At 41.0% G+C, this 27103-nt stretch overlaps 1 protein-coding gene across 1 annotated transcript; it reads left to right on the forward strand.

The window, feature by feature from the left end:
• Window positions 1-2522: 2522 nt before the first annotated feature.
• On the forward strand, window positions 2523-19256 carry LOC307123239 (ran GTPase-activating protein 1-like; the record flags this gene model as incomplete). The annotated part of the gene is made up of 10 exons (XM_079811700.1): window positions 2523-2707; window positions 4144-4198; window positions 9995-10174; window positions 14860-14994; window positions 15164-15322; window positions 15550-15705; window positions 15791-15907; window positions 15983-16088; window positions 16168-16256; window positions 19179-19256. 10 exons carry the CDS (start codon window positions 2523-2525, stop codon window positions 19254-19256), a joined length of 1260 nt encoding a protein of 419 aa, XP_079667826.1.
• Between the last annotated feature and the right edge of the window lie 7847 nt (window positions 19257-27103).

Genomic DNA, 27103 nt, shown 5'->3' on the forward strand with positions numbered 1-27103 from the left:
GAGAAGAACTGGCGTATTTCCCTGGAGCGCATGAAGGAAGAATAAAGATGACCGGCCAAAAAGTATGTTGCTCTTTCTCCATGACCAAACGCTCTTCCTCTGGTTTCCTTCTGTGACCTTTGAGTCCTGCCATAAACATCAGAGTTTACAAGATGTCAAGACCTCAGTTTACTCACGTTTGCAAAAATGTGCTTTATTTTTTAGGTGACCATCAGATGTATTGACCGGAGCCAGCGTGGAGAAACGTTGACATCGGTAAGTTGACTTTATTCTTCATGAAATTCTCTATTAAGAATTGGTTTGTTAAATTTAGCTTGAGATGTTGTGAATTGCTTTCATCTTTAATTTCCCTCACTCTTTCATTGGGAGATTTGAAATGAGCTAACCTTTTGTTCATCTTTTCTCTTTAGGGTCACGCAAATGTTAAGTTTACCAAACCATCTAGTGATGAGGTGGCAGCAGTGTTTGCACTACAAAGGCAGCTAACCTGCGAGCAGATCATTCGATTGCACAGCTCCTTTACGGTGGGCGAGAATGATGTTTTAGTTATGGAGCATCTACACCCCTGCTTAACATTGGGGGAGTTCATCAGCATGGACGGCAACCACAAGACTGAAAAAAACATTAGAAAGATAATGTTGCAACTCATGACCGCTCTCAAGTACTGCTGGGATCGGGCTGTTTATTTCCCGATCAATGTGGAGGATATATTGATCAACCCCAACACCATCCAGCTGAAAATCATGAACTTCAGTCGTGCAAAGCTCATCGTGAAGAGTGAGTTGGCTTTTTGAACACCATTAATCATCATAAAAAAGTTATAAAGTTATAAAAACCAATGTTTTACTCAACACTGGAAATGTATTGCTTGCAGGTAGAGCTGAAGCAAGTTTAGAGGAGTTGTTAAGCGAGGATGCTAAAATGCAACGCGCAGTGACCTTGTACTCAGTGATGTCGGCACTCGTGTGGAACCATTTTGGGATAAAGGATCACCTGTCAAAAGGTGAGATCATTATCATTATTGTTATTGAATGCAGTAATGAAATGAAATGTTCATGTCATAAAAACAGCAACCAATGCATTGTAACATTACCTTTAGGGCTGCACGATAATGGATAAACTGATAATCACGATGATTCTTTCAAAAAGGGTGATGTAGTTATGGCCATTTTGCATGTTCTTTACCAACCTACACTTCACCCAAAAGGCCTGTAGGTGGCACACCGACTTCATTTAACCAACTATGATAGCTTCGTTAGATGGTAAATCAATACAGAACACTTTGTAATCTGTATTCACATTAGATTTTTAAAGCAACAAATGAGACCAACCACAGATTCAGATTGCCCTGCAAATTGTTGGAAATATGAACTGAATTCTTTGCGTTTAATAAACAAAAACATTTTTTTGAAATGAAGACAGCGTTTGGAGTGCATGCAAAATAATCCACGGCCTTTGTTGTTATTGTGAGTGTACACAAATAAATCTTGCACTTCTGTATGGCTAAAAATGACGGAGTATTGTCCGATGTCATAAAGGAAAGAAATCCATCAGAATGCGCCGAGACCTTCGTCGGCAATGGGTTAAAGAAACCATAGCCTATTTAGTTTCATAGTTAGGCTATGTTTAAATATTAGCCTATAATATTATCATATGTTGATTATGAAAAGTGAGCAGCATGAGTAAGATATGCTACATCATAAGATGCGCTGGAGACATGGAGTGTGGTCAGACATGATTTTGACCACTTCATTAAGTTTTGTTTTCTAGAAAGTCTTTCTTTAAAGTGAATTTCGTTTTGTATAAATTCTATTTTAATTTTGATCAATGTTTCATCAACTAATTGCCTGTGTATTTAATAAATAAGAAGCAAACCAAGGTCGCCTGGAATGGATTGACGTGCGTAACTGGTCTGTTTCCGCGGTCTTTGAGTAAGAAAAACCACCTTATGCGAGTGTAAAAAACGTTTTTGCGAAATTGACGCGTTTCCATCGGGCGTATTTCAATTTGCGCAATTTGAAGGGTAATGGAAACGCGGCTATTGAAGCAGAATTTGGCACGTTTGTTTTCAGATCATCAGCACTTCTTCTGCATTTAGAGGGAGCGCGTGCACACAGTTGCCAGACTGCACAGATTAAGTAAAACACCGGGAAGAAAGAATATCCTTTTAAGGGAGAAGCTCTATTTGGGGGATTTAAGCTCTTCGCATGACTGCTTGTGGAGGCTCGTTACCAATGCAAGATAACGCAAATCCCAAAGAAAAAACATGTTTTAAGGATAAATAACGAGCGGGCCAATACCGTGACAATTATTTGTAATCAATCGAGAGAAGCAGATTTCGCGATTATAATACGATTAGTCGTGCAGCCCTAATAAACTTACATGATCTACAGATCTCAGGTGAGGACAAACATGTCTAATCCACTCTCTTCTGATAACTTTCACAGAATGCCTTAGTCTTCTTGAGCGGCTGAGTACAGATCGAGGGATGTGGCTGCTTGATAGCTTGGAGAGCATTAACGATGACCCTTGGTTTAGAAGTCAGAGAAAAGAGTAAGAAAGAAGTAAAAGAAAGAAAAGGAGATGTTCCCCTGTTGGGCGGCTGCTCCATCAGTGGCTGTAGGATCACCAGCTCTCACCAACGGTCCACCCCTGCAGCCGAGCCGATGGCACGATCCCAACGCCATCCACAGCTTAAAGTTACACGGTGAGGATTGAGCATCAAGATGTGCAAGACAGCTTTTCATGTTTCAGCCAACATAGATGGAGGAGCAAAGTTACCCAAGCCAAGCCACAAATAGCGCTTTACATGTCTTTATAAGGACACCATTGTAAAAGCGCCAACGGGGACCGGATGGCAGTGCCTCTCTTTTCTTCTCCTCTCTTCCCTCTCTCTTCTCTGTCGCTCCTCATGCTTCCGTCTCCTTTCTCTCACCTGGTCTGTTCTGACCCACAGGTGCTGCAGATGCCGTGACTGGGGGTGTAGGGTGCAGTCTCGGGAGTACCCCTGACCTGCGACGGGGTTGGGGGTGTTGTCGGAGTTAGTCACGTTCGTTTGGGGGGGGGTCCGTCGCTGTATACGTCGTGTTACTGTCGGGGGGGGCGACGGGTGTTGTCGGAGTTAGTCACGTTCGCGCGGGGGGGGGGGGGGGGGGGGGGGGGGGGGTCCGTCGCTGTATACGTTGTGTTCCTGGGGGCGGGTTTGGGGTTGGGGGGGGTCCGTCGCTGTATACGTTGTGTTCCTGGGGGCGGGTTTGGGGTTGGGGGGGTTCCGTCGCTGTATAATTCGTGTTGGGTTTGGGGCGGCTGGGGTTGATAGGAGGTTCTCCTCTGTATAAGTTGGGGGTGGGGGTGGTTGGGAGGGTTTCCGTCGCTGTATAATTCGTGTTCCTGGGGGCGGGTTTGGGGTTGGTAGTCGGTTCTCCTCGGTATATGTGGCGTTAGGGGGTGGGGGGTGAGCGGTGTAATGGGGAATTCCCACAGCACCCCCACCTCCTCGCTGGACAGGAGTTACTCACGGGATTGTGCTCTACACCCCCAGTCACGACGTCAGCAGCGCTCGGGGGTTAGGACAGACGAGGAGAGAGAACAGGAGACGGAAGCATGAGGAGCAACAGAGACCGTGAGAGGGGGGAGAGGAAAAGAACATAAAACACTGCCATCCGGCCATTTTAAATAAATATTTATCATCCATGTATTTTTATTTTATTTTTACTTTACGCACAATCATTTATTTTTATTTGAAGTAAAGAGAACATGAACTAAATCGTTCAGAATGAAGAATACTCTAGTAACAGGTTATATGTCAACATGCAGTACTCAATAATATATTATTAGTAGGTTCTGAAATGGTTCAAAATGCTTAAGTTTAACTTAATTAACTAACTCTCATTACGAATCAGTGTTTTTAAAGGAATCTCTTGAATGAATGATTCATTTTTTATAGTACATGTCGCCACGTACTGGTGTAACGATGTGATTGATACAATCTTTATTTGATGTGAACTCTTTTGATTGCTAACACACACATCAGTGTTTATACCCAAACCACTGTGTGGTTGAAAAGACTGAAGCGCTTTCACACTGATATATTAGACAGAAACTTGTCTTTCAAAAACCGTGTTGCATGTTCATGACCTCTAGGCTGGATCGCTGTAATGCATTACTAGGTGTTTGTCCTGCGTCCTCAATAAACGAGGTACAGCGAGTCCAAACGCAGCCGCTAGAGAAAGTGTGATCATAGAACACCAGTTCTATCATGTAGACGGGTGACGACTAATTTGATTTTGCTTTGCTGATAAAATACTGGTCCTGGTAGTGAGTGCATCCGTTCAGGCTGTAAGGGTAAGGCAGGTCTCATTTACATCAAGGCCTCGCTCTTTGAAGTCACAGGTTGAGCTTTGTAGCAATCTTTGACACATCTCTTTAGCCAAGCATTCACATGATGCTTCTCATAATAGGCTGACCAAACCTCCTGTCCTGGCCCTAATATAACAATTTTCTATCCATTCAGAGGGGGCATACTTTAAATGTATTGAAATGAATAAGGCATCTTTGAGTAAACTTCGAGTATCTCAGCTGAGTATCCTGGTTTTCATCAAAATATGGTCACTATCTCATAACCTTGTACTCCAGTTATATCAGTGCGAGGGATGTTCATTTCGGCAACCGCCGGTCATTATCCGATTATTAACCGTTAACTGATAAGATTATAATATTGAATTGGCATTAAATAAATATACAAATGACGAGTGTCTGTGACCCGTTAAAAAGACCCGGTTATTTTCACGGGTTTATTTTACCGTGCAAACAGCAGCACACAGAACAGAACCTGGATTCACACATTATCACATGTACACGTCAGCGTTTCTGACAACAGAGAAAAACCGAATAATATATAAATAAAAGAAAAAAATAAATAGGCCCTACACTAAATATTTTTCACTTAAATAATTAACGAATTAAGATGACAAAAGAAAGCACACTGAATCCGTTTGAAGCTTTGAAGAACCGGAATAGGTTTTTTTTCGTCAAATAAAAATAGCAGGCCGACCTCAATTATTTTTTTAACATCCTCTCAAGCCTTGTTTATACTTTCGTCTGGCTCCACAGTCTGTTTGGGGCGACTCGGAGTAATTGTTCTATAAACCATCAGGAAACAGCGACAAGAAGAACATGCCTTATTTTAGTATTTAGTATACTTTAGTAAACTTCACCAAAACCATACTATGAAAAGCCTTGAAGAAGGCTTCAGAAGGCACTGATGCCCCGGGAATACAGAGATAACCCCTCGGGAAGCGCCTTTCATTTGCTTTCCACCAGTCTAGAGCTTGTACTAATGCTGTATTTGAAAACCGCGTAGCATATTTTGCAAGTTGAAATGGTCCCAAGGAGTAGGAAAAACTTTAAAAACTACTTTTTTTCCATTGCTTCATTTTGCGAAATGCGTCTGTGTAGACACGTGTGTTTGCAGGTGTGAGTTAATACAGCATATTTTTTCTTTAACCATGCAGCAAAAACCGTTTAACTGATAGTATTAATCGGTCAAAATTCTTTCTTTCTTACTTTTACTTTTCGATGATTGTCTTTGTTTAATGCTTTGAACAGCAGGTACGCTAATTTTTTTCCATTTCTGTTTTATGTTGGGACGCCCATCCCGAGGTAACTAGAGAGTCCGTCAGCTCCTGTCTGGATTCAGCCTCCATGAAGACTTCATAAAGACTGCAGACGACCATCACCTGTGAAGAGATGACCATCACCTGGAGGACTTCAGATGATACACCTGGAGGACTTCAGATGACCATCACCTCCAACAATACTATCTTAAATAGTGAAATAAAATTCCTTTCTTGATGTGAGTTGTTCACTCTCTTGTCTTCTTATTTGAAGGAAAAATAGTTTTGATCATGCTGATTTGACCGCAATGAAGTTTAGCTGATCGGTATCACACCACATGCGGAAGCAGTGTGGAGGCAGCGCAGAAGCTGTGCGTATAGAGAGCACACTCAAAAAACAAACAAAAAAAGGGGTACAAAATTGTACCTTTTAAGGTTCAAGTGGCCGTCACTGGGGTTGGGACCCTTAAGGGTAAATTTTTGTACCTCTAAGTCAGGGGTCGGGACAATGTCACCATTGGGCCCCCGACGCCCTGATCTCTGGACACGGCATCTGGCTTTAGGGACGTGGAATGTCACCTCGTTGGCGGGGAAGGACCCTGAGCTTGTGTGGGAGGTCGAGAGGTACCGACTCGAGATAGTCGGGCTCACCTCCACGCACAGCTTGGGCTCTGGAACCACACTTCTTGAGAGAGGCTGGACTCTCTAACACTCTGGAGTTGCCCATGGTGAGAGGCGGAGGGCTGGAGTGGGTTTGCTTATAGCCCCCCAGCTCAGCCTCCATGTGTTGGAGTTCACCCCGGTGAACGAGAGGGTTGCTTCCCTGCGCTTTCGAGTCGGGGATAGGTCTCTCACTGTCGTGTGTGCCTACGGCCCAAATGGCAGTGCGGAGTACCCGGCCCTCTTGGAGTCTCTGGGAGGGGTGCTGGAAAGTGCTCCGACTGGAGACGCAGTCGTTCTACTGGGGGACTTCAACGCCCACGTGGGCAGTGACAGTGACACCTGGAGGGGCGTGATTGGGAGGAACGGCCCCCCTGATCTGAACCCGAGCGGTGTTCTGTTATTGGATTTCTGTGCTAGCCATGGTTTGTCCATAACGAACACCATGTTCAAGCATAAGGGTGTCCATCAGTGTACGTGGCACCAGGACACCCTAGGCCGGAGGTCGATGATCGACTTTGTGGTCGTGTCATCAGACCTTCGGCCATATGTCTTGGACACTCGGGTGAAGAGAGGGGCGGAGCTGTCAACTGATCACCACCTGGTGGTGAGTTGGATCCGATGGCGGGGGAGGAAGCTGGACAGACCCGGCAGACCCAAACGTATTGTGAGGGTCTGTTGGGAACGTTTGGCCGAGCCCCCTGTCAGAGAGATCTTCAACTCCCAACTCCGGCGGAGCTTCGACCAGATCCCGAGGGAGTCTGGAGATATTGAGTCCGAGTGGACCATGTTCTCCACCTTCATTGTTGCTGCGGCCGCTCAGAGCTGTGGCCGTAAGGTCTCCGGTGCCTGTCGAGGCGGCAATCCCCGAACCCGGTGGTGGACACCGGAAGTAAGGGATGCCGTCAAGCTGAAGAAGGAGTCCTATCGGGCCTGGATGGCTTGTGGGACTCCGGAGGCAGCTGACCGGTACCGGCAGGCCAAGCGGACTGCAGCCCGGGTAGTCGTGGGGGCAAAAAAATCGGGCCTGGGAGGAGTTTGGTGAGGCCATGGAGAAAGACTATCGGTCGGCCTCGAAGAGATTCTGGCAAACCGTCCGGCGCCTCAGGAGGGGGAAGCAGTGCCCTACCAACACTGTTTACAGTGGAGACGGGCACCTGTTGACCTCAACTGGGGATATCGTCGGGCGGTGGAAGGAATACTTCGAGGATCTCCTCAATCCCACCGACATGTCTTCCGTTGAGGAAGCAGTGGCTGGGGACTCAGAGGTGGACTCGTCCATCACCCGGGCTGAAGTCATCGAGGTGGTTAAAAAGCTCCTGGGTGGCAAGGCACCGGGGGTGGATGAGATCCGCCCTGAGTATCTCAAGTCTCTGGATGTTGTGGGGCTGTCTTGGCTGACACGCCTCTGCAACATCGCATGGCGGTCGGGGACAGTACCTCTGGACTGGCAGACCAGGGTGGTGGTCCCTCTTTTCAAGAAGGGGGACCGGAGAGTGTGTTCCAACTATAGGGGGATCACACTTCTCAGCCTCCCCGGGAAAGTCTATGCCAGGGTACTGGAGAGGAGAATTCGGCCGATAGTGGAACCTCGGATTCAGGAGGAACAGTGTGGTTTTCGTCCCGGTCGTGGAACACTGGACCAGCTCTATACCCTTTCCAGGGTGCTGGGGGGTTCATGGGAGTTTGCCCAACCAGTCTACATGTGTTTTGTGGATTTGGAGAAGGCATTCGACTGTGTTCCCCGTGGCATCCTGTGGAGGGTGCTCTGGGAGTATGGGGTCGGCGGCCCCCTGCTTAGCCAGGACCTTCAGCGTGCACTGGGACTGTTTGCAGCCGAGTGTGAAGCGGCTGGGATGGGAATCAGCACCTCCAAGTCCGAGGCCATGGTTCTCAGTCGGAAAAGGGTAGATTGCCCGCTTCAGGTGGGTGGAAAGTTCCTGCCTCAAGTGGAGGAGTTCAGGTATCTTGGGGTCTTGTTCACGAGTGAGGGAAGGATGGAACGGGAGATTGACAGACGGATCGGTGCAGCTTCTGCACAGGGTTCCCGCGGGGTCTTAAAAAGTCTTAAAATGTCTAAAATTAAATTTTTTAAATTTAAGGCCTTAAAACGTCTTAAAAACGGACAGATTTTCACCCGAGGTCTTAAATTTAACTTAGTTAGGTCTTAAAAAAAGTGTTCTCCTCGTTCATTTTCAGAAATGCTGGCTGCAGAAAGTTATTAACGTTACACTGTAGCAAAAAAGTATCGAATCGCGAAAGCGGAGCTCAAAGCGGAGCTCTAGAGTCTTTGCTGCGCCGCCCTCAGAGCGTTCGTTCGGTGTGTTGTAGTTCTTTCTGGGGGTGTTGGTACACGTACTCGGTGATAAAACTACAAATCCCGTGATAAATGCAATTACCTGCCCGCAAAATACTTCTACATTTAATAACGTTGTATTTTTCTGGACAGAATGAGGCAGACATGCATTGTTTTATATTATTCTAAACAGTGATAAAGTCTGCACTCAATCAGCACTGCATACCTTATTATTATGACAATAGTGAAGGCTTGAAGAACTCAAATACACCATAGCTTGATGCAGTCGTATTTATTGTCTTCGTTTCATCAGTCAAAGCGTTTCTATCTTCAGTTTATCCTACATCGCTAGCTTCACATTAGGGCTAAGGATTACTTCTCTGAGGGAAATGTGGAGTTTCTGCTCGTGGGCGCCCTCTGGCTTCAGTATGAATGAAAGTTTGGGTAACAAATATGAAAAATAATACTTCTCTCTAAATAAATGTATATGACAACCCATATGTTTTTCTCCAATGTACAGTTTTTCCCCCACAGTGGATGCATAAGAGGCTCATATTTCATATTAAATACATAGACTTTAAGAAATTTATATCACAGATAAAAAGCACAGAATTTCTTTATTTTTTTATTTTATTTTTTACAATAAATCTTTAGACCTTTCTAATGATTTTTAGTCGTAGGCTGTCTGCATATTAACAGGTAACCCAGCAGGTTTTTTTTTGTAAAATAAGTTTTCTGTAAAATATAAATGTTATTTTATTAGCATTATTATTATATTGTTATATTTATTCTTAAATACTCTATTTTTATTTTTTTAATAATTAAAATATTATTTTAATAGTAATATTTTTAATTTTGTTAAATATTTGTATTTATTGAATATAATCATTATTATTAGTCTCGTTAATATATAAACATTAATATATAAAATGTTATATGCATACACTTTTAATTTGTAACAAAAATTAAAATAAAAAAAATAATTGCATTTTAACCAGAATAATCGCAATTAGATATCTTCCCCAAATCGTGCATCCCTAGTTTATCCTATCTCCCTAGTGCATCCCCTGTTCAATCTCTATTAGGCTATTAATATGCTGTTTTGTAATCTATTCTATTTGAGGGCAAGTTTGTTTTAGCCTATTTTCATTTTGGGCCTAAGGTTTTGGGCATTTGGCACGTTGTTGGCTGTGGAGGGTTACTAATGTCATTGCTTTTTTTATTATTTCTTTGATTTAAATAATTTTGGTAATGCGTCGTATAGGTCTTAAATTTCAATCTTTATGGTCTTAAAATGTCTTAAAAAGGTCTTAAATTTGACTTTCTGAAACCTGCAAGAACCCTGGCCTTACAATATTGCGTTACTCCCAACACTGGTCGTGTCTAGAACACAGCGTTTAACGACTAAGCTGTGTTTCTCCAGGTTTCTCTGGACGATGCGTTAATCACGGCTGGAGCTCGCCTTAAGGTTCTGGATCTAAGCGATAACGCCTTTGGACCCGATGGTGTGAAAGGCATCGAGAAGCTGCTCAAGAGCGCCGCCTGCCACTCGCTGCAGGAACTGCGCCTGAACAATTGTGGGATGGGCATCGGAGGAGGAAAGGTGGGCGGGGTTTACCAGTCCCTCCAGAAAAACGCGATTATGCGATCGCGTGATTTAACGCATAATCAGCCAAAGTCCGCATATTCATGCGGGGGCCGCATTTTTTCAAATACGCCGCACTTTCGCCGCATAAATTGCCTATTTCCGCGTGCAAAATATGCGGGGCTATCATGATTTCATAATCCCCGCATTTACGTTGCAAAAAAAGTCATATATATTAGCAGAAAGTTGAAAAATGTTCGTTTACTTCACACAAGAGCCGCCATTTCCGCCTATTGCCATGGGAACGTTTTGAAGTGACGTGATTACCCGACGCGAACGTCATCGAAAAGCTTCAAACCCCGTGGAGAAACCATAGATACCGGTGAAACCATGATGAAGCACAAACTCCCATTGGCCAACAAAAATAACAGCAAAAGAGCAAAGCAGTTTCCCTGTGTGCTGACTGATTTCAAAACACAGCTTTGAAGCGTTATGAATCAATGAGTCGATTCAGCGGTTTGAAGCGTTATGAATCAATGAGTTGATTCAGCGGTTTGAAGCGTTATGAATCAATGAGTCGATTCAGAGGGTTGGATCGCCAAAGTCACGTATTTCAGCAGTTTGACACGCGATCCGAATCATGAATCGACTCGATGATTCATAGCATCATGATGCTGTGTTTTGAAATCAGTCATCACTATATAAGTCGTTATTTAGTTTTTTTTGCACACAATAACTATTATCGTCGCTTCATAAAGTTATTGTAGAACCACTGTAATGAGATGGACTTTGTAACGACGTCTTTAGTAGGCTACCTTTTATGGGTCTTGAGAGTGTACATTGTGCCAATGGAGGCCTTTCTGAGCCATCGGAATTCAACTAAAATATCTTAATTTGTGTCCAACAACATAAAGGGAAGTCATTAATGACAGAATTTTCATTTTTAGGTGAACTAACCCTTTAAGAGATTGCACTTTGTGCATTGAAAGCACTCAAATGTCTGTTTTGTATAGCGACATCTGTAAAACAGGAAGTTATTTATTAATTTTTTCAGAAGTTGTAGCATATTCCTTTTGTAAAGCTACAGAACTTGATTGACTAAATGTTTTGTAAATTTGAGCCATTATTAAGGTCTTCAATAAAACAAGATGAGAACTTAAATATTCCAGCACTTTCTGTGATGTAGTGCTTTTTTTCTCTTTCTCATCAAACCGCAGTTTTTGCAAGTTCCCGCAATTTTATCGCATAAAATTGCATAAATATCCCGCATTTTTCATCGCATTTTTTAAGAAAACGTGCCGCATAATCAAGGATTTTTGCCCGCAACAATCACAAAAAAAAGCCGCATTTTTCTGGAAGGACTGGTTTACGATGATGTCATGAAACACAACAGCTGGGTTCCTGAAAGAAAAACTCCATTAATTTTCTCCATAGGGGACTCAGATTCGGCCCACATCTGGGAGATGTTGGATTCCACACGTACCAGATGTGGGCCAGGGGGTGTATTACAGAAACCTCTTAACTTTAGAATCCTTATCCTAATCTTATCTGTTTGGTAACCATGGCAATTTCAGTTAGGACTGCATTTAGACAAAGGCTATTACAGAATGACATTTCTTAAGTGCTTAATCGTATCTTAACTATGGATAGGAAACGGGTATTACAGAAGCATCCTAACTCGACAAAAAATCCTAAAAGCTGTCTTAACTTTAGGACAACCCCACTGGTGTCCTAACTTCAAAACTTTTTGAAATCCAACGGTAAAAATCACAGTACAAAAGCCTTTTTCCAGAGAGCGTTACATTTATTGATTATATAAGATGAAGAGCAGCGATGTTTGATTGTGGAGAGATTTTTGGAGGACCCTGAGGATGTGCTGTAATTTGATGATAAAATGCTTGTAAATAATCACAGACTCCCACCACAAAGGTTTTATCAGTTAGTTGACGAATTGCGACCAACATTACCAACGAGCCGTCACGGAGCATTACCGGTCGTTCTTCACTGGCATAATGTTGGTTTGACGCTGGAGGTTTGATATTCGCAAATTTAAGGACCGACTCTAAAGTTACATTCGACATTGGTATACCTACACATTTCTAACTTCAATAGGATTTGAACGGAATATGTAAAATGTGTGCATCAAACACCTAGATGAACACTTTACAGTTGGTTTTGATACTGGAAGTCGTCCCCTTCAAATGCTATTGACGTAAGAAATGTGTATAACAATGTCGGATGTAACTTTAGAGACGATCCTTAAATTTGTGCATATCGAACGTCTAATAACGTCAAACCAACTTTATGCCAGTTCATTCTTCAAGTGACTAACACCTACTTTTCTTTTTTGCAAAAGGCGATTTATAAAACAGGCTTTAACTTTTCAACGGAGTTTCAATTTCTGCTGCACTGGAATTAAAAGCACGCCATTTTGATTTTAGGTTTACCTCAGAAGCAGTTTGCGCGTTGTTGGTTGCTTGGTAACAGACCTGACAGTTGATTACCGAACTCTATGGAACGAGTTAAGATTTAAGAACTACAGATAAGATGAGATTTTGTAAAATAGGATAAGAATCCTAAATCAAGTTAAGATTTGCTTCTGTTTTACGAAATTTTGAAAAATCCTAAATTAACTTAATCATATCTTAAGTTAAGACCTAAGATAGAAAGTTTCTGTAATACGCCCCCAGATCTGGGCTGACTTTATGTTGCTGTCTGGGGAATTGATTTTTAACGATAACTTAAACTGTTTAAAGGGGTGGTAAAACACATTCTTTTGAAGGCTTGATTGTGTTTGTGGGGTGCACTGTAACATGTGTTCATGCTTCGTTTTTAAAAAATTGCATTATTTTTTATATATTTGACCTTTGTTCTACACTGCTCTGTCCCTCCTTGTAAAACGGTCTGATGCTTTCCGGGTTGTATGAAGCCAGTCCCTCAAAAATACGCAATGGGCTCAGATTGGTTAGCTGGCCCAGTGTGTTGTGATTCGCTAACCGCCTAGTGCACGTTTGTCGGAAAACGTCACGCCCCTTACCTTTACCTGGAGGCTGTGCTTTGGTGAGTATTAGAAACAATGGCGTCAATAAAACCATACCAATCTGAGCCCGAATCAGACCCAGACCATTTTAGTGAAGATGATCGAGCAGAACCTGTTCAGTCCTCAAGAGTAAAGACTGCGGATCTACAGTGATCGCTCCTGAATGGCACTGTTACTTTTGTATTTTTAGAACGATTATAGCCAAATAACTGTCGCAAGAACTATTAACCCAAAACGAACACTAAACATTGGCTTTACTAGTAGCCAAATCACACACAGAACCATGTTTAGCATGCCTGTAGATAAACAATACATAAAAGCTCTAATCAAAGAATCATTTACACTAATGCCAAGTTCGCTGTTGAGATTTAAACGTTAGTGTTTGTTAGGTGTTCGTCGGATAACGTTAAGTATGAATGAGCATTTAACAGACTGGTTTGCAGAACAGCGTTGTCATCTGTTAACTTCCTTGCTACAACGTACAATTAACAATACGAACTATTACAGGAAAACACATCGACGAAAAATAAATCACACTTACAGGTTGTGGCCCGTAAACAGCTTCTGTTTTTAAATCCAGCTTTCAGGACAAGCCGTTGTGCGAATCCTGCATTGAACTCGCGAAGACTGTGGAAGCTTTCCTACGTGAAATGTGCAGCGGGAGCCGTTGTTCATTCACACTGGCAGTGTATTATATTGTCCATATTGTATTATAATGGAATATTGTCCATTATGTCACATTTTCCAGTCTTCTCCTCTGACCCGTCTGTCTGTCTTGTGCTTTGATTTATGATGGGCAGCATATATCTGCTGCAAATGCGACCTGTTCCCCTCTGTCTCATACACACGTGCATATAGCATGCTGTATGTTAAATGCTCTGCAACGCACCCCCGTCCCTAGGAAGGCTGAACAAAGCAAGTACCCCAGACCTGCAATCCGGATGAAAATAACAGCGTTTCCTCGGCATCGCGGCAACACCACTCCAGCCTACTAACTATACCACAACAACTCTTCCCCACAGCGATACAAAATGGCCTCGCCCCCCTTATTTAATATTCTCGGAGGAGGGGTTTATGTAAATATTGGGGCTGGTGATGTCAGCAACCTTGGAGGAAAGTCTGTAGTCGCCTACTGGCCTATTGCTGTAGTCCTTAGAAATTGATTTCTTTAAAAGCAAATATCTCCCTTTGCTTTAAACTTTGAACGTTGTAACTTTGCAGATGTTGTTTACGCTCAAGCAGCAACATTACACGCAAGCTAAAGTTAGAATAGTGAAATCGTGGTTTACCACCCCTTTAAGACAGACGTACTGTGAGCTATGAGGTTGTTAATCGATGGTACAAATTTTTTAAATAGTCATTTTAACATAAGGAAATACAACCAAATAAATCGGAAAATGCTAAAAAAAAAAAACATGTGAACTGAACTGTAGCGCTCTGTTATATTGTCAATCTTTATGCCAATGGTGATGTGGTGTTAGCTTTCCTGTAGCTCAAACAGTAGAGCATGGCGCTAGCAACGCCAAGGTCATGGGCTCGATTCCCAGGGAACGCAAGAATTGACAAAATGTAAGATGTGTACCTTGAATGCAATGTAAGTCGCTTTGGATAAAAGCGTCTGCCAAATGCACAAATGGTGATGTGGTGTGACTGTCTTCTGTAGATCCTGGCGGCGGCTCTGACGGCGTGTCATAGGGAGTCGAGTGCGATCGGCGTCCCCTTACAGCTGAAGGTGTTCATCGCCGGCCGGAACAGACTGGAGAACGATGGAGCCACGGCACTGGCGCAGGCCTTTCAGGTGCTGAATGACACAAGAACTAAACCTCAACTACAATATTAACCATTTTCTTGATTTCCGTTTATTTTAAAATCTACCTGTAAGCCAGCCGATGTTGTTTGGTCCATTGCGAATGTTGTTCGGTTTCCCTCATCTGATTGGCTCATTGGCGAATGCTTTATCTTCTCAGTTGATTGGCAGTCTGGAGGAAGTGCACATGCCCCAGAATGGCATCAATTACCCAGGAGTCACGGCTTTAGCCACAGCTATGCAGCACAACCCACAGCTGCGAGTGCTCAACCTCAACGACAACACCTTCACCAAGAGAGGAGCGATCGCTATGGCAGAGGTACACTGTGCTTTAGAAGAAAAATCAAAAAATGTATAATATATATGTACAACCCCAAATCAGAAAAAGTTGGGACAGTATGGAAAACGCAAATAAAAAAAGATAAGACTTAGAAAGCAATATTTGGCATGATCCTTGTCTTTTATTCCCGCCGTAGTAAAATTGAAAATGTCCTGGAAAAGTACTGGAAAATGGTTGCTGAAAAAGAGTGGGAACCCTGTGTAAAGTCTCTTCGTAATTTCTTTCTTCCACCCCACTTGCACACACGCAGTGATGACGAGGGAGAACCTGAGGATGAGGACGATGAAGACGTGGAGGAGGAAGAAGAAGAAGAGGAGGAGGAGGAGGGAGAAGGAGAGGAAGAAAAGAGTGAATTAAATCAGGTTTGCTAAAAGCTGTAGAATTCAACGTAAACATGACGAAAGCACAAGAAGAGAAATAACCGTGTGTCTGTGGGTGTTTGTGTAGTTCTCAACGCCGCCTTCAGCACCTCGTACTCCAGACGTCTCGTCTTTCCTGAGTTTTCCGTCTCCAGATAAACTGCTGCGACTCGGAGAAAGGAGAAGCTCCCTCATCCAGCAGCAGGTCACACATTACACTGAACACGCTACAGATCTGGCACCTCAGGCCTCGTGCTGAGCGTTTGCGTGTGTTTCGCAGGTGGACGTGTTGGACGTGAGTAAGACCGCAGAAGCGTTTCTGAAAATCTCCTCCGTGTATAAGGAAGACGACGCTGAGGTGAAATCAGCCGTGCTGGAGAGTATCGGTGAGATGACGTGCACATCCGTCACATCTGGATCTGAGAGTGACGATTAAACTGATTCTCGTGTGTCTGTGTGTTTCAGATGCGGTGCTGAGTAAAGCCTTCTTCACTCCGTCTTTCCAGGGTTTGAGTTTTGTCTCGTCGTTACTGGTGATGCTTGGACTGCTGAAGGTAAAATCATTCAGCGCATTGAGACTGGAAGCTGAAACTGAGCTAGTTTGCGCACACATGTATCGTTTTTTCTTGATGAATAGCCTTTCTCTTGGAAATTGTCACCATTTTACTGTATGTCGGCTTTGTCGATTTGTGCATTTCTATACTAGTTTGGGCTTTTACAATTGTACCGAACCATGTTCTCTTTTTAACACCAAGGACTCTCAAATATGATGATCCCATTGCAAACTCAATTTTTACGTGCATCGGCCGGCCGATATTTGCAATTTTTACGTGTATCGGCCGACCGATATATCGGGCCGATATTTGCAATTTTTACGTGCATCGGCCGGCCGATATATGCAATTTTTACGTGCATCGGCCGGCCGATATATCGGGCCGATATTTGCAATTTTTATGTGCATCGGCCGGCCGATATTTGCAATTTTTACGTGTATCGGCCGACCGATATATCGGGCCGATATTTGCAATTTTTACGTGCATCGGCCGGCCGATATATGCAATTTTTACGTGCATCGGCCGGCCGATATATCGGGCCGATATTTGCAATTTTTATGTGCATCGGCCGGCCGATATTTGCAATTTTTATGTGCATCGGCCGGCCGATATAAGCAATTTTTACGTGCATCGGCCGGCCGATATATCGGGCCGATATTTGCAATTTTTATGTGCATCGGCCGGCCGATATTTGCAATTTTTATGTGCATCGGCCAGCCGATATATGCAATTTTTACGTGCATCGGCCGGCCGATATATCGGGCCGATATTTGCAATTTTTATGTGCATCGGTCGGCCGATATATGCAATTTTTATGTGCATTGGCCGGCCGATATTTGCAATTTTTACGTGCATCGGCCGGCCGATATATCGGGCCGATATTTGCAATTTTTACGTGCATCGGCCGATATAAGGATGCTGCGTTCGCCGATATTTTTTCCCCTGCATTATTTACAGACAGGCGTCCACAGGGCAGCTCTCACCGTCTTCAAACTGTCTTGCTCTCCCTCCCTCGCGCATATTAATCAAAATCTATTGAGAATTGACGATGGTAAAAGGTGGAAAGACTGAAGTTTCACGTGGAGCATTGGGAGATTTTTTCCTGAATTACCGCTGGTGTTGCTCTACAAGAGATTAAGTTAAGTGCACCTACACTCTAAAAAATGCTGGGTTAAAAATAACCCAAGTTTGGTTGAAAATGGACTAACCCAGCAATTGGCCTAAGTAATCGGTAAGCCCCACCCCCCTTAGCTACTGTTGCTAACTCGGACAAACAAACAGAGTTTCTATATCTTACAATGCACAGCTGTCAGTGTGAAAACCTTATCCCAAGATGTTTTTGGACACAGAATGTGGCGTATATCCCGTCCGAATGATGGCCAAACTTTACTGATGGTTTATGAAGTTTATTACATAGTTTTTCACTCAAACAAATCATCTGAGGCGTTCGATGGGAGGGGCTTACCGATAGGTCAATTGGGTTGTTTTAACCCAGCGATTGGGTTGTTTTAAGCAAACATTTAACCTAACCGCTGGGTCAAAGCAACCCAATTGCTGGGTTAGTCCATATTCAACCCAACTTGGGTTATTTTTAACCCAGCATTTTTTAGAGAGTAAACATTAAATGACTACACTCTAAAAAAAAAAGGTTCTATATTGCACCAAAAATGGTTCTTGGCTCGTAATCATAGGGGAACCTTTTTTAGTGCTATATAGCACCAATTTTGGTGCTTCAGTGGTTCTTCAGTGGTTCTTCAGAGGTTCTACAGCGGTTTTTCAGAGGTTCTTCACTGGTTCTTTGACTAAGGTGCTATATAGCACCTCTGAAGAACCGCTGAAGAACCACTGAAGCACCAAAATTGGTGCTATATAGCACTAAAAAAGGTTCCCCTATGATTACGAGCCTTTTTTTTTAGAGTGTAGGTTGTAAATAGTTTTAAATGAAGTATAGTACAGTCAGTGTGCACTTTATTATGTGAAATACTGTGTGCAATAGAATAGTAATTATTTTATTTATGCTTAAATATTTATTTTCAGAATTTATTTTCACCACTGAACTCTTTTTTTTTTCTTGTTCTACCTCGCCTGTTTTTACTATTTGTTAAATATTGTTTTTTTTTAGTTCAATAAATGTTCCTTTTTTAAATTGTAAATGTTAAATTGTTATCATCCTGATCATTGTGTCATTTTTATGATGTAAATTGAGGGAGCAAAAGCAGTATCGGCTCAAGAAAATCGGCAGCCCGTATCGCTCATCGATGATGAATAAGGGTCTTATCTAGCCAAACCATCAGTTTCTGAGAGAAACCCAGCAGTATTTATGCTATTATTTTTCCTCTTATCAGACGAACGTGATCATCTCTGAGCTCCGCCATAACTTCCGGAGAGTGAGGTCAAATTCGTTTGTGTTCATAGATATATAGATCGTAGATGCCTCATTCTACTGATCCGTGCAGGCGCTAATGAGGCATCTACGTATACATCTATGACCACGATCTAATTTGACCTCCCTCTCCGGAAGTTATGGCGGAGCTCAGAGATGATCACGTTCGTCTGATAAGAGGTAAAATAATAGCATAAATACTGCTGGGTTTCTCTCAGAAACTGATGGTTTGGCTAGATCAGACCCTTATTCATCATCTGGTATCGTTTAAAGACCTTTGAAGCTGCACTGAAACTGTCATTTAGACCCTGACCCGTTTGGAGCCCATTGAAGTCCATTATATGAAGAACAATCCTGGAATGTTTTCATCCAAAACCTTCATTTCTTTTCGACTGCAGAAAGAAAGACATGGACATCTTGGATGACATGGGGGTGAGGAAATTATCAGCAAAAGTTTATTTAAAAGTGAACTAATCCTTTAATATGTGATGACTGAATCTTCTCTTTATGTGTTTGATTATTCTTCCATGTGCAGGCAGAATAAATCGCTGGAGGTTTGCAGCAGCGCACGAGACCGCCTGAAATTCACCCTGCAGAACCTCACACCAGAGAGCTGAACACACACACCGCTTCAAAACACACACATTTGCTTAAACGAGTTCCACGTGATTTGACTTTTACCCCCAATATTGTTTTTTTTAAATACTATAATAAATAAAGACAACTGAAAAAAATAAAAAATATGTTGTAAAAATTTATGCTGTAAATTTTGTAACAGGCCTTGAAACGTTTCCAATAATTCACAACATTCAATTTAAAAAGCACTGATATTCCCAGGTTTGCACTTAAAATATTGTGTACTAATGATAAATATAGAAAATATTATTATATTATAGCAATTTTCATGTCTTTTAAGATTGTATACAATTCTGAAACTTAACTTATTAATAAATAAATAATTTAAGTTGCATAATATTATAATACTAGTAATGGAAATTACTATAATACAGTGATATTTTCTATATTGATCATTCATATACAATGAATATTTTCCAGTTTGGATCTTCCTTTAAATATTTAATTTGCTCTGCATGAATATCAAAGATTTTTAAATTGAATGTTATGAATTATTATGAATTGTTTCTGGGCCTATTACAACATTTAAAGAATTTAATTAGTTTTTTATTTTTGTTTTATTTCAATTTAAGTTATGTATTTATTCAAATATAGGATTTAATCATTCAGGTTACAGAATTGTATCCTTATTTACATCCTTAATTTCTATAAAACAATGATATCTGTATTTCTTTCATATACAATAAATATTTGTAAAATGTAAAACTGGGAATGATAATGATTTTCAAATTGAATGTTATGAATTGTTTCCAGGAATGTTACAAAATGTAAAGAATGTCGTTTTTTTTTTTAAATACTATAATAAATAAAGACAAAACTGAAAAAAAGTCACAAATATATTGTAAATATTGTTTTCTGTATATCTTGTAACAGGCTTGGAAACAATTCATAATAATTCATAACATTCGTAAAATTTTAAACTGGGAATATTAGTGATTTTTAAATTGAATGTTATGAATTATGTATATTTCCAGGCCAGAATTTAATAATTTAAAGTTTCTTCGACAGGATTGAGTTTCTTATTTCAGCCAATTGATAAAAATCATAATTTATAGAACAGAATTAACATTTTTATGTCAATATAAATAAATATGTGAAGTATTTTTAAAATATTAAATGGTAAGCGTGTGACATCATAGGACATGCCGTTAATTAATCTCAAACATTAAGTATCATTTCAAACTGCTGTAAGTAATGAAATGCATATGATCGTGATTTAACGGTTAAAGACTGTACAAATGCTACGGTTAAAAACTGCTTAACAGAAAGTTTCCGTACTATATACGGTGAGTAACTGTAATAGAGCTTCTACAGTGTGTGACAATAATATTACAGGACTGTCCATACATTTCCCATCATGCACTTCCATTTACAGTAAAACCATGAATACAATACGTTGCTTTACAATTTATTGAAAAGAAAAACAGTTGTATTACTGTTTAATTACAGATCAATATTGTAATTTTACATTTGTATGTAATTAAAGAAAACAGAATAAATACTGTATAAAAATGTGAATGCCAATGTCATAATACCGTTAATAAACAGATATTGTTAGTTTGTAATTTTTGAGAGCAAAAATCCATTTTCCATAAAATTAGGATTTTTTTTTTTTTACAGAGCGTTTAAAAAGTATATAAATTTGTGTATATATATATATATATATATATATATATATATATATATATATATATATATATATATATATATATATATATATATATATATACTTTTTACAAGCAGCCAACGAAACGGCCACTTTATCTACTAGGGCTAGGTAAAAAAATATCGATTTCTCGATTTTAATCGATTCTCACTTTTACAAAACAATATCGATTCTTAAATCCCAAGAATCGATTAGTCTATTTTTTTTACGAAATTCAAAAACATAAATACCGTTTAGGCGCTGTGGCGTGAGATCGCTCTGCCGCTCAGCTCAAGATAACCGGAGCAAACATGAACCGATCTTCTCTTCCGCATTAATACCAGTAACAGCGCGAAATAAACACGAATGAGCTTCTGAAAGTGTGTTAAAAGATACAGGACAACTTACCGAAATCCGTATCATGTCACATAGAATCGCTCAATCAGTGTTTCAACCGCAGAAAGACGTCAGTAAAACGGCTTGTAAACAATGTCATGTAACGTCACATTTACCTCAGAAAAACCATATCCAGTGTCCATAAAGTCGTCAGTCAGCTAGAAAAATGTACCTAAAAATTTGGTAATTATATGCACCACATTACATAGGATATTCATCGTCAATGTTCTTCAATATTTAATAAATCTGGCAAGTGGCACCCTTTAAATGTTTTTATTTAAAAAAAAAAAACTAATTGGAGTAGAATTATGATTATGTAATTGTAAAGTTAATATTATAACTTTATTATTATATTTTTAAAAAAAAACATAATTTAGTGTCATTTAAGTCTTTGTATACAAATCAGTTAATTTTTACCTTCAATATTAGTAGTATCAACTGACTCCTATAGTTTACGACATTAGTTTTCCTTAGAAAATGTTCCATGTATTATACCTGATACATATCCAAAATAATCCATATTGAGTTGAATCGAAAATCGGATCGAATCAAAAGCTTGTGAATCGAATTGAATACCCAGCCCTATTATCTACTAAATTTGTGCTCTTATGTCCTTCCTGCGTTACCTTTTCATTTGGTATTTTCATACAATGTTATATATTCATTTGGGGAAATGTTTTACCTGCAATAAACTCATTATATTTAACTACGTTTGTTATTGTTCGCCAAGCACATGAGACGTTCTAATCGTGACGTCACAGTCGGACAGGGATTCTAACAGTGGAGTTCTGTTCTCCGGTTATTATCAGTTGTTCTTTACTCACTCACGGAAAGTCTTACTCGCGCATTTTACACACACACAGCAACATTACATTTACAGATGCAGCCTATCATTATAACGATGGAGAGTCCCGTGGAGATGGAGAACAGCAGCGGTGAAGTGTTCGTGGACGCGATGGAGAGTTTACCGGAGGAGAGCAGCGACTCCCGTGCGTGCAGCCCCGCGGAGGTGGACGGCAACAGCCCCGCGGACGCGCAAAACCCAACAGGTAACGATGATATTAACGCTGAATAAACTCTCACAGCTCGCGCTCCATTCACAGATCGGCCACTCATCAGCGCGTGAGTGAGAGCGCGGTCCTCGTTACTAATTCGTTACGTCCGATCAGAGAGTCGGCCATTTTAAGCGCTGTAAATTCTGAAGCGCGAAACTTAGGGTGCTTTCACACTAGCAATTTTGGTGCGCACCCGGGCTCGATTGATGTCAGAGTTCGGTACGTTTGGATGATGTGAACGCGGTCCGTACCAGAGTCCGCTTTAAAAGGGTGGTCTGGGGTACGGTTCATGTGAACTCCGGTACGGTTCGCTGCTGATGTGAACGCAATCGTACTAAATCGCGGAAGTGAACCGCTATTAATGACGGATGATTTGATAAAAAATGTGTGTTTGTGTGTGTTTCACTCATTTTCCTGACGAGCATGACTGACATACTGCAAGCAGAGAGCTGTAAACCTCATTTCTGCTCGTCTTCAGCGTTTTTTAGAGCATTTGCAGTACATTTGCGGCATATAGACGCAAGTGCCATTAGAAACAAAACCAAAACACTAAAATATAAAAGTGAGGTGAGCAACACTATGCATTTCGCCGCCTTCACGCTCGCTGTCGTTACTAATGCTGCCTTCACGTGCTATCGGAAATTTCCTAATTCCCACTTTAGAAGTCGTGATTACGAGCTTGTTGCATCCAAGTGCTTTGTTGTAGGAGTGAACAGGAATCATGGTGGACAGTTGACACCAGGTTATTCTTGCCTATGTATTGGGAAAATCTTATTAAGAACCAACATTATAGTCCCCCATGCACCGACAACCATATAAACATTCCAGGTAGTCTGCTTTCTGCTGATTCTGTAATTTCAGTCAAATGCAGGCTATTTTCGCTGTGTACCAAACATACAATACGCTTCATATGATAACTCTTACATGTAAATATGTACTACATTAATTTCAAGACAAGACGACATAGCTGTTTTGGGGAAAAAAAACTATAAAACCACACCTGCCACAGCAGTCTAGTTCTCTCCGCCACCATGTTTAAAGCTTATGACACGCCCATGTCGGGAATTGGGGTATCAAAATTATTTCCGACCTTCCCAGTGGTAAACACGACATCAGAGGGCGTTCATGTGCAATTTTTACCTAGGAAACTCGTATTTACGATAATTCCGATAGCACGTGAAGGCAGCATAAGCAACCGGGTAAACAGCTGCTGCTTTGATGACGCAAACGCACCCCGGATCGGATCCAGATAAGGGTGCTTTCACACTTGGTTCGACTGCCTGGACCGAACCCGAGTTCGATTGCTCCCCCCTCCCCCTGCCCCCGCTGGACTGTGTTCATATTATATTATTTGGATCCGAACCGGGGTGCGTTTGCGTCATATATAAAACAATATATAAATATAAGGACTATTATAAATCGCACAGTGTGCACTTCATTTTAAAACACTCTCCGTCCACACTGGCGTTATCAAGTGATTTCCAAAATTTTCTAGTCCACATAAACGTCTGGACAAAACGCTAAATTCACCGCACGGTGCATGCGTTAAACATCATAAAAGCTCATAAACATGACCGTCTTCACAGTATACTACACTACGATGGTTTCAAATTGATCCGCTTTCGAAAGCTACGTTTTTGTTGACTTAAGACGTCAGTGTGGACGGAGTGCCAAAACGCAGAGAAAAATATATGTTTTCAAACGACAATATATTAGTGTGGACATGGCCTGTGACTACTCACTAAAGATTTTTTACATAATTGTATGTGTGTTTGACTAAGGGAAAGCACTTAATTTGTAATGTGCGAGCTCTTTAGGCTTGTGTGTGTGTGTTGTTGGTATCAGCACAAAGAAAACTCTCTCTTAAAGAGCTCCCATACCATGTATTACGAAATTCTCTAAAATCGCTTGCATGTTCAAATTGGCGAGGTTTAAAAAGATGCTTCCGTCAGCTCTCCAGAAGTGACACATTTAATAGGTAGTAGGGCTGCGCAATATATCGAAATTATTGAAATATCGCAAATGTACATATCGCAATATGCATATCGCAAGGGCATGCAATATCTGAATGATTTTAATAGGCTATTTCAACATTGTGAAAAGTGTACGTTTTAGGTCGACGCATATAGCAGAGAATAGACTGAGCACATGACTGTTACTCATGTGACTTGCTTGACGTTAAAAAGAGTTATTAAATGCTATAACTTGCGAAAAACAACTTGCAGTCTCGCGCTGTCTGACACACACACACCGAAACGTGCGCACAAACAGTTCATTTTTTTGTGTCTTATTGCACACTCGAACTGTCAAATACACACACAGTTGTGTCAAAATGGCTGTCAGTTATCTATATAAAAGATATCAGTTGGGGAAAGAAATAGATTTTACACACTTAAAGCAATATCGTATCGCATATCGAATATCGCATTATTTAACAAGGATATCGCATTTTTCTTCGATATCGCACTGCCCTAATAGGTAGCCTAGACTGTGAGAACTAGAGAAGGGAGACGTGCAGTATTGCTGAAATTACTTCCCACAAGAAAGTTCACAAATGCTTGATTTGATGTGATAATCTCTGATTAATTTAATAATAAACTATTGCGGTAATTTCCCGCTTCACAAACCCCAAACTTGCGAGAGTGAGTAAAATTATGCACAATACGTATGGGGTGGATTTAAAATCGGTACTTCGGTATTAGATTGTTGAAGCCAAAATTGTGGTATGGAGCAATCCCTAGTTCGTGTCATCTTCAAGCTTTAGACGCTTACGGAAACACGTCCTAGTGACTCACATTATTTGATTTCAAACCTGCGCTGAGAATGATCACGAAGACGACGCCACTGGATGGCCATTTCAATCTGTTGTGTCTGGTGTTATACTGGCCTCACCTGATCTGGTGTGTTTAGTCTGTGTATTCACATGTTGTTGCTGTGTGTGTGTGTGTGTTTCAGACGGCTCCAGCTCTGAGGATGACTTGAATATAACAGATGAATACTTTGAGCGTAATTTTGAAGTGGGAGAAGAACTGGAGTATTTCCCTGGAGCGCATGAAGGAAGAATAAAGATGACCGGCCAAAAAGTATGTTGCTCTTTCTCCATGACCAAACGCTCTTCCTCTGGTTTCCTTCTGTGACCTTTGAGTCCTGCCATAAACATCAGAGTTTACAAGATGTCAAGACCTCAGTTTACTCACGTTTGCAAAAATGTGCTTTATTTTTTAGGTGTTCATCAGATTTATTGAGCGGCGCCAGCGTGGAGAAACGTTGACATCGGTAAGTTGACTTTATTTTCATGAAACTCTCTATTAAGAATTCAGTTTGAGATGTGACTGAACTAGACAGAGAAGCCTCAGTTGTGAATTGCTTTCGTCTCTCTTTTGTTGGGAGATTTGAAATGAGCTAACCTTTTGTCAATCTCTTCTCTTTAGTTTACCAAACCATCTAGTGATGAGGTGTCAGCACTGTTGAGACTGCAAATGCAGCCAACCTGCGAGCAGATCATTCGATTGCAGGACTGCTTTATAATGGGCGGGAGGGAAGTTGTAGTCATGGAGCAGCTACCCCCCTACATGACACTGGAAGAGTTTCTCAAGCTCAAAGGCAAACACGTGGAAGAAAAAGACGTTAAAAAGATAATGTTACAACTCATGACCGCTCTCAATTACTGCTGGGATCGGGCTGTTTATTTCCCGATCAAACTGGAGGGAATCTTGATCAACCCCAACACCCTCCAGATAAAAATCATGGACTTCAGTCGTGCCCAGTTCATGATGAAGAGTGAGTTGGCTTTTTGAACACCGGTCACTTTATAACTTTATGATGATTAATGATGTTTTACTAAACACTGGAAATGTATTGCTTGCAGGGATAAACGAAGCAAAACTAGAGGAGGTGTTAAGAGAGAGTACTAAACTACGAGAGGCGGTGAACTTGTACACAGTGATGAAGGCACTCGTGAAGAAAATCAGTCGCCCGTTTTGGTATTTTAGACGCCTGTCACCAGGTGAGATCAGTGATGATAGTGAATACAGTGATAAAATGAAATGTCATGGTAAAAGCAACCAATGCATTGTAACATTACTTTTAGGGCTGCACGATAATGGATAAACTGATAATCACGATGATTTTGCTCAATTATAATCACGATGATTCTATTGTAAGACCCGCTAAAATCGTTCCAATGGAGGCTAACGATCTGCGGTTGAAGGTTTCTGCACGTTTCAGATGGGCAGAATGGATTTAATTCTAATTTATCTTTAATCTGACTCCATTTTATCATAATCTCGAATTTAGGATAGAATGCCAATTGGTTGTTTGGTCATTTATATTTAATAGTTAGTCACACATTTAATCATTCTGTTTTAACCTTTTGTTGTAATTATACCGTTCCGTATTAGAGATACGGAAAAATGTAACAATTTATTATCAGTCAGGTAAATGTACAACCCCAAATCAGAAAAAGTTGGGACAGTATGGAAAACGCAAATAAATACAAAAGAAGTGATTTCTAAATTTACTTTGACTTGTATTTCATTGCAGACAATATGAACACAAAATATTTCATGTTTTGTCTGGTCAACTTCATGTCATTTGTAAATATGCATCCTTTCCTGTCATTCAGACCCGCAACACATTTCAAAAAAAGTTGGGACAGGAGCAATTTAGGGCTAGTAATGAGGTAAAATGGTTAAATAATGATGTGATTTGAAACAGGTGATGCCAACAGGTG

The sequence above is a fragment of the Gobio gobio genome, assembly GCF_949357685.1.
Source record: "Gobio gobio genome assembly, chromosome: 1".
Taxonomy (NCBI): Eukaryota; Metazoa; Chordata; class Actinopteri; order Cypriniformes; family Gobionidae; genus Gobio; species Gobio gobio.